This window comes from Nicotiana tabacum, chromosome 20, assembly GCF_000715075.1.
Source record: "Nicotiana tabacum cultivar K326 chromosome 20, ASM71507v2, whole genome shotgun sequence".
In the NCBI taxonomy this organism is placed as follows: Eukaryota; Viridiplantae; Streptophyta; class Magnoliopsida; order Solanales; family Solanaceae; genus Nicotiana; species Nicotiana tabacum.
This window is the reverse complement of record NC_134099.1, coordinates 6,301,589-6,310,634: the sequence shown is the minus strand read 5'-3', so window position 1 is coordinate 6,310,634 and position 9,046 is coordinate 6,301,589. Positions and strand designations below refer to the sequence as shown.

Genomic DNA, 9,046 nt, shown 5'->3' with positions numbered 1-9,046 from the left:
GCTAAGGGAATTATTCATCAAATCTCTTGCATATATACTCCACAGCAGAATGGAGTTGCAGAGAGGAGACACAGATATATTTTAGATATTGCCAGGTCTTTAAGGTTCCAGACAGTTGTTCCTCTTTGATTTTGGGGGGAGTGTATTTCCACGGCTGTTTATATCATCAATAGACTGCCTTCAGTTGTGATTCAAAGGAAATCACCCTTTGAAGTTTTACTTGGTCATGCTCCTTCCTTAGAACATATGAGAGTGTTTGGTTGTCTTGGTTATATTACAGAGGTGAAGAAGTGTGATAATTTGCTCCCAGAGCAATCCCAACTGTGTTCCTAGGCTATTCTATGACACAAAAGGGTTACAAAATGTATGGTATTCACTCCAAAACCTTTACTATCAGTCGAGATGTAGTGTTCAAGGAAGATGTGTTTCCTTTCAAGTTTGGTCATACTACCTCTTCTATATTCCATGTATTGGATCTTACTTTTGTTCTTCTATCCTCTCTTGAAGAAAAGTCATCCTCTCAGCACTCTCAGCTTATTCCTTCTACTCCATCACTTTTTTCACCTAGTGATGAGTTTCCTCTCCACACCACAGCGGGTGACATTGCAGCAGGTACTGGTGAAACTTCATCTGCTGGTGATCATGATGTTTTAGTGTCTCTACCAGCGGATCCAAGCTTGCCCTTATCTTTACCATTGCCTTCTCCTGAGGCTCTTCTTACCAGAAGGTCTAGTAGAGATAGCAGACCTTTTATTTGGATGAAGGACTATGTCACTCACAATAGAGGGTAGGCTCATTGTTGCAATCCTATTTCCACTTGTGTCTGTCTCCTCATCCTTTGGTAGTGCCTTGGCAGCTTATTCTGCCATTACTGAACCAAAGACATTTGTTGAAGCTGTCAAAGAACCTAAGTGGGTTGCTGTAATAAAGGATGAAATTTTAGCTTTGGAGGATAACAACACCTGAAGTATAGTTGCTTTGCCTCCAGGAAAGATGCCCATTGGCTGCAAATGGGTTTTTAAAGTTAAGTACACATCTACATGAGAGGTAGAAATATATAAGGCCGGTTTGTTGCCAGAGGTTACAGTCAACAGGGGGTCTAGATTACACTGAAACCTTCTCTCCGATGGCTAAAATAGTCACTGTGAGGTCTATTCTGGCCATAGTTGTTGCCTAGCAGTGATTCATCTATCAGATGGATGTCAATAATGCTTTTTTGCATGGAGAGTTGCTTGAAGAAGTATACATGGAAGTTCCTCCTAGTTTTGCAAGCCATGGAGGGAAACAATTGGCTTGCAAACTTCATAAGTCTTTGTATGGACTTAACAGACCCCTTGACAGTGGAACAAGAAGCTCACGGATGCATTAGTTCAGCTTGGATTCACTCAAAGTCATTTTGACTATTCATTATTTACAAAAAGGGTGCAGATAGAACTGGTACTAGTCTATGTTGATGATCTACGGAAGCAGTCCAAGTCTGATCTTACAAACTAGAAATGATTTAAAGCTCAAGTTTAAGATGAAGGATCTGGGTGAACTTAAAGTTCTTTCTGGGGATAGAGTTTGTCAGGTCAAAGCAAGGGATTGTGATGAGCCAGAGGAAGTATGCATTAGAGTTAATTGCTGAACTGGGACTTAGTGGTGCCAAACCTGCTGGTACACCCCTGGAGACCAAGCTCTAAATGCACATCTATTGAGTTTGATAGTTTCATAAGCAAAATCCCTTCTAATGAAGCTGATACAGAAGACAAAGAACTGGAGAATGATGGTCCTTATGAGAGGTTGATAGGCAGACTTCTGTATCTTACCATGACTAGAATTGATATTTCATATGTAGTTCATGTACTTAGTCAGTATATGCACAGACCTAAGCAGTCTCATATCGATGTTGCTCTAAGAGTTGTCAGGTACATCAAGACAGCTTCGAGACTTGGTTTGTTGATGCCCTCAGAAGGATCTGGGAAACTTGAAGCTTATTGTAACTCAGATTGGGGTGGTTGCTTACAAACAAGAAGATCAGTAATAGGATATGTGGTTAAGTTTGGTGATGCATTGGTATCTTGGAAGTCCAAGAAGCAGGAAACAGATGATAGAAGTTCAACTGAAGCAGAGTTTAGAATCATAGCTTCAACTGTTGCAGAATTGACTTGGCTTACAGGATTGTTCTCAAAGTTGGGTGTAAGGTCACTTGCCTATAGACCTACACTGTGACAGCAAAGCTGCAATTCAGATTGTAGCTAATCCTTTTTTTCATGAACGAACCAAATATATTGACATTGATTGTCACTTTGTGAGAGAAAATATTGTACAGGGGTTGATCAAGACACATCATGTACCTACCAAAGAGCAATAAACTGATTTGCTTACTAAGAGTCTTGGGAAAGCACAACACGACTATCTGATATCCAAGCTGAGGTTGAAGGATCTGTTTCATCCACCAGCTTGAGGGAGGGTGTTGAAATGTTAGTTAGAGTGTTAGTTATGGTATTAGAATATATAACTGGATGTCAGTTGTATTAAGTTAGTGGAGCATTAGTTAGCTAAGTAGATACTTAACTAATAGCTTACTCAATATATATACATATATATAGCGTATTAACCAACTTAACAGAAAATGAAAAGAATCACTTTCTTCTCTCTATCTGCGTAACTGCATTTTCATTTCCATAACTCAGTAGCTCAATCTAGATCTAGGATTTCATCACCCTATACGCAACATGATTCAAACGTCAAAATTTTCTATAGAAGTTCTGATTTAATTTGAGTATGTAGAAACTATTTAAATATTATTTGGGATTACAACTTTGGTAGTTAACTAATAATTCATTTGAAACAAAGGAATTGACCCATTTGACTAATTTAATTTCATATGACTATCGATTTGGTGTTATCGTATCGTTACTTTATTTTTTTAATTATTAAATAATTCTATTTTATCCTTTACCTTACTTTTTTATATAATAATTCGTACCTCATAGAATTTCCTTAGCAGAGTGTTGTATGCTTTTATATGCAGAAGAAGGTTCTTAAAACAATTATAAGGAGCCTGGCCTACAAGCCAAGTTAAAAATTAAAAAAAATAGCAAAGGCAAGAAAGCAAAAGGGAAAAAGAAAAGCTTTGGACGGGGAAAGTTAGTTCAAGAAACAACATGTTTAAATTGTTGAAGAAAGCATGAAAATGAGATGCAAAAAGTGTGACACACTGCTCTGAATACGAAAGTGTGCAATTCCGCCCTCCTTATCCCATGCTGAGTCACAAACAGCGCCTCAAAAAGTACGGATGAGCCACATGCAGGAAACTTGCATGTGTGGTTCTTGCCCGGACCCCGGTATACTATACTAATATGTGTAGGTTCTGTAATTTGAGTGAGATTGTCATGGTGCAAAAGCAGATTTGGTCCGATATTTCCTCGCTCGGGTTCTTTGACATCGACTCTCTAGCATAAACTAATAGAGCTCTGTTTGATCTCCTTGAGTAAGCTAAGATAATGCACAAGAGAAAGGATCATGATCTCGAGTGAGAGCTGGTTAAAATACAGTGATTGCAGTAACTAGGGGTGGCAAAATGGTTAAAAGAAAATAGTTAATCACCCATATTATCCACTAAAAATGGGTTAGATAATGAACTTTTTAAAAATGGGTCAAATATGGATAAGAATCATATTATCCATTCAGAAAATGGATAACCAATGGGTCTAACTTTTACATTTGTAAAGCCTCAAATTGGGGGTTCCTCAAGTTAGGGAGACTAAGAATTCTCCTAAAAGTGATCATATGCAAAAATTCATAGATAATATGGTTACTCATATTATCTGTCGGTTAACTCTTTTTTATCCGCATTAAAAATGGGACGGATTGGATAATTGATCCGTTTTTTATTACCCGTTTTCGATCCGAACCATATCCGATCCAACCCGCTTGTTTGCCACTTCTAGCAATAATATATGACACATGAGGGGGAGCTCTTTAGGAAACTTAACAGAACAACAATCTAAAATAATGTAAGGATAGATAACAGTGAGCTCATTGTTTTCAAGAGAAGAGGAACAATAGTCATTAAGTTTAGAACTCAGTTATCGAAATTTAGAGTCGTCGTTTTAAAATTCAAAACCTATAAAATTAAAATTCTTGCTCCGCATCTGATTGTTGATCGAATACAAAGATTATTTTAGATGTTCTTGATGCAGCTGAAAAAGACCAAAACATATTGAGTGTTGAACAACTATTGGTAAAGGGTCCCAAATTGATAATTGACGACGAACAGGTTTGATAAAATGATGAAAATAATCGAGAAATGTTCAGTGCAAAGGTATCATTTTGCATTTTTGGTTTTTCCATTTCTCCTTACTTAACCTTAATTTTTTTTACACTGTTAAAAAAATGTTTCGTTTCTAAATTTGAAAACAATTTAACTAACTTATCATCATTTTATCCTTAATAACGAGTTTTACAGCGACACAATTTTATGACACGTTTAAGGCCACAAATTCAAAAGTCTTATAGCAACAAAAATGTTAAGCCATGTTTAAGAACATAAATTTCAAAAAAATTATTTCTTTTCTTGCCTAGTCAAAAAAGTTATATGAAATGAAATAGAGGAAGTGTGTTTTTCTTAACAGTTACTTCCATTTGTTATATACACGAAAGAGAAATTTGACAATGGAAAGGAAGAAAAGAATACAACTAAGCACTTTATCAAGAAAAATACCTTTGTTGGGCTTCAGTTACGTGTTCCTGGGCCTCAGAACTTTTCAGCCCAATAATTAATTCTAGATTGGCCCGCCATTTGGTTAAAGCCCGGCCGTTTATTTTATTTTCTTTCCATTTTCCTTTATTTTTAGTAGGTTGTCTTAAATATGTAAGGAGTTCTAGACCTTCTAGAACGCACATTTTTCATATTTCATTTTATCAAAGTCGTCCACGTTATCTTTTCTCACTCTAAATTCTTTTCAGAGGTCTAGGCTCTTCTCTCTAAATTTTGATGGATTTCATCATATTTCCATTGCTGTCAACAGTAATTTTTATAAGGGGGTTAAAAAATAAGTGAATATATTTAGTAGGAGTCTGGACATAAAAATAACTCCGTCTGTTTCAAATTAGATGAGATACTTTTCTTTTTAGTATGTTTCAAAATAAATGACACATTTCTAAATTTGAAAATAATTTAATTTTAAACTCTTTGTTTTACTCATTTTACCCTTAATGAGAAGTTTTTTAACCACACAAATGTCATGGCCCCACAAATCTTTTACTCTCTTAAGCTTTTAAGATCACAAATTTCAAAAGTCTTCTTCTTTTTTCTTAAACTCCGTGTCGAGTCAAACTACCTCATCTAAATTGAAACAGAGAGAGTATACTTTTTGGAAAAAAAGTTATATTTGGAGTTAAGTTAAAAAAATAGTATTTGGAATTTGAAATTATGTTTGGACATGCATTTCACTTGAAAAAATGTTGCAGTTTTGTGAGTTGCAACATCACTATATAACAGTCATTCACTATAAAAGCCAAATTTTTCTTAGAATCGGTTTTTTAAGTTTTATTTAACTCTCTAAAACAGTCATGTAGAATCTTTAAGATTACCAATACTAATTCTAAATACATGCACACAATCTTTTTTATTAAACAAAGTTTCTATCTTGCATAAGCTATAAAATTCGAAGATTTGCACATGATATTTTTTCCATTGAATAAATTTCAAAAAATAATTAGATAGAAAATTTAATTGTTAAGCTCTAAGATCTTTAAGAGAAAGCTATTGGATACCTTTTTGCTAAAAATTTGGACACAAATCTTTGCCAATTCAGGCGTTATATCGCTAGTATGAGAATGAAATCTACAAAACAAACTACAATTATAAAATTCTTCCATCAATCTTAAAAGAATTTATTTTTGTAGGTAGCTTTAAAATATCGGTCTTAGAGTTTAAATCTTTATACGTTTATTTATAAATTTATTAATAATGTATCAGCTTTCTTCAATATTTAACTTGTGAAATACGCAATATTTTGAGATTTTAAATTTAAATAATTTTCTTATTTTTTACATGTAACATTAAAAAGGAAAAATAATTTATTTTTGAATAATTTTTATCTATAGTAGTCAAAAAGTATTTAAACGCCAAATACTGTTATAGGTGTATAGCAGTCATTCACTATAAAATCCAAAAAATATCGAAACAAACGAGCATGTTATATAGAGGGTTGATCGTATATACCAAAATATTTGTACAGTATAATATTTTGACGAACCAGATTCAATTGTACTCAATTGTGTTTTAATAGAAATTGAATTTCTATCTCAACATACGGAAACCTATTTAATTCAATTGAGTACAAAATACTTTAGAAATCTAAAAAGAAAAAGAGGCTCATGTGCAAGAACTTCTTGATTTCTCTTAGTTTAGAATTTGGCATTTTAGATAAATCAACCTATATCTGTGAGCTAAAAGTTCATAATATATGGAGAAAACTATATACTCATAGTGATAAACTGTCTTATAGGGTCAAGAAATTCAAAACACTTGCTTTCCAAATTCTTGTATTGTAATATTGACCTTGTCTTCCAAGTTGCAATTTGCTGTTTGTAAAACTTGGAAAAATGAAAGTTATTTCCCTTAATTAATTTGAATGTGGAAATTAATGGATGAATTTTTACAAAACCTAGAATTACCTATTTGTTATACATTTCTTTTAAGAGTGTAAGAAATTAAAATTAACTATTCTATGGATTACCTTACTTTTAACAAGGCTCCAGCTGGCTAAGAAATCGAAAGTTTAAGGGAAATAAAATGTAAAATTAATTAGTTGTATTTAGCTAGTGGCCTTGACGAGCCATATTTGGTTAATATATGTAATAAATTGAAAATATTCCTAAGGATATGCTAAATATTCGTCAATCTTTCGTTTTTCTCACGTTTCAAGGTTAACGCGTATAAAGTTAAGATTAGAAGACGTGTGATAATAAATAGTCGGAAAAAAAAGGACAATACATATAATAAGAAAAGAAGGATAATATAGTTTATAAGAAACGATTAAACAAAACATTAGAAGCCAAATAAGCAGCAGTAATGGACGTGTTAAGTCACAACTCTACCATTCCCAAGTACGAGAAAGGTCCTAAAATTGATTATAGGATGCTCAAAACATACTAAAAAGGGACAATATTGTTGTATATGTAGTTCTAAGGGAATGGCAAAGGACATTTGGCCTTTCCAGTAATCGAAAAGCCAAAATTATATTTAGACATAATAGTCATAGCTTGTCTAAAGTATAAGTATTGTGTACATACATATATAGAATAAAGAATTGCTTCCATTTATAGTTAGGGTTATATTTTAATATTTCAAGCCACCGCAGGACATATGGTATGATTCTATAACTCTTAGGTTGTCTTGGAAGATTTGGAAACATTGCATGCCGTTATGGTTCGACCTTGTATGCCCATGTTGGCCCTCTTTAATCCAACTCTTTTTTTAATATTAGAATGACAAGAAAGGTTGAGTTTTGCGGATCCGAAAATTTAAATTTAATGAGTTCGATATTTAAGGTTTTAGTATTTGAACTTAGTTCAAGATATACATATATTAAATTTGAACACATAATTTTAACTAGAACTAAGTTCAGTACTAATTTCAAAAAAAATTGAATTCCTTCGAACCCCTTGTAGAAGAGCACCTGGGTATCTATCCAATGCATCCTTTTCGATCTTGTACCCTATGTAGGCTTGCAAAGCATAGGCGTCACAAGCGGTTCACTGAAAGCTACATCGGCCACGGGTGCAACTGAATATGTGCAAATATGATTGTATGTATGAATTGAAATTTATTGAACCTCTTAGCGTAAAATTTAATCAGTTTGGTGTGTGAACAAAATTTCATATGGAAAGTAGAAAAGAAAAAAACAGCTACTTATAAAGAGTTGATTGCTCTTATTGGTGTGAGGCATTTTGGAGAAAACAGTGTGAGCTTGGTCCAAAGCAGACAATATCACACTATGTTAATAGTACCTTTGTACCGTTCAGCCTAACAAGTGGTATCAAAGCCAATGGAATGATGGGTCATGCGGAACTTTGTTCAAGAGGAAGATTCCCACATGAAAAGTAGAAAGAAAAGAAGTTATTATAAAGAGTTGGATGTTGTTATTGGTGTGAGTCATTTTTGGAGAAAATCGTGCAGGCTTGGTACAAAGCGAACAATATTATACTATATTAAGAGTATTTTTCAGTGGCGGAGCCACATGCACTAAAGGGGTGTCAACCGACATCCCTTCGCCGGAAAATTACATTGTATAGCTGGGTAATTTTTTAAATAATATGTATATATACTATATAATGACACCCCTTAACTTCTTGGTGAGTTTATTTCTTTATATTTTGACTTCTCTTTGGTGAGATAATAGGAGCTTAACAGTAGCTAGTTAGATTAGTTAGCTTAACAGTAGTTAGTTAGCTAAGTTAATGACAGTTAGGCAGTTAGTGACAGCTGGACACATCTAAGTTAAAGAAGTCAGTTCATGTACGGTATATAACTGAAGGTAGTTAGTCATTGTATTTTCAAGTTTCATTTTCTTATATCAGAGAAATGTTCTCTCCATGGTCTCGTTGATCTCTCTTCTTCCTCTCTCTGTTTTGTTGAAGATTGCTCTCCAGAAATCATCATGGTATCAGAGCTTGGGATTGATCTGAGGTCCGTTCGCTCCTCTCTGGTGCTATCTTCAATTATTCTTCATTTCACCCAATTGCTTTCGAGTCGTCATTGTTGGTGTGATTCGTCTTTGAGCAGTTAGTGTTTCATAATTCAGAAATTTCTATGAGTTTTCAACCTCATTATTAATGGCGATTGAGACTTCAGATGGTAATAGATGGTAATACTGATATTCATGCACCACCTCCAGCTAGAAGCGGCATTGGCATTATTCCAGTTGTAGATCAGCATCATCCACTCTTTCTCCAGCCTTGTGATACTCCAGGTGGCTCGCTAATCTCAATTAAACTCATTGGACCTGAGAATTATGCCTTATGGAACAGTTCTATGCGAGTTAGTTTACTT

At 34.1% G+C, this 9,046-nt stretch overlaps 1 protein-coding gene across 1 annotated transcript; it reads left to right on the top strand.

Annotated features, from left to right (window-relative positions):
- The first annotated feature begins 1,195 nt into the window (after positions 1-1,195).
- On the top strand, positions 1,196-2,211 carry LOC142174210 (secreted RxLR effector protein 161-like). The gene is made up of 3 exons (XM_075240006.1): positions 1,196-1,340; positions 1,561-1,656; positions 1,736-2,211. The coding sequence occupies exons 1-3, from the start codon at positions 1,196-1,198 to the stop codon at positions 2,209-2,211; spliced, it is 717 nt and encodes a 238-aa protein (XP_075096107.1).
- The last annotated feature ends 6,835 nt before the right edge of the window (positions 2,212-9,046 follow it).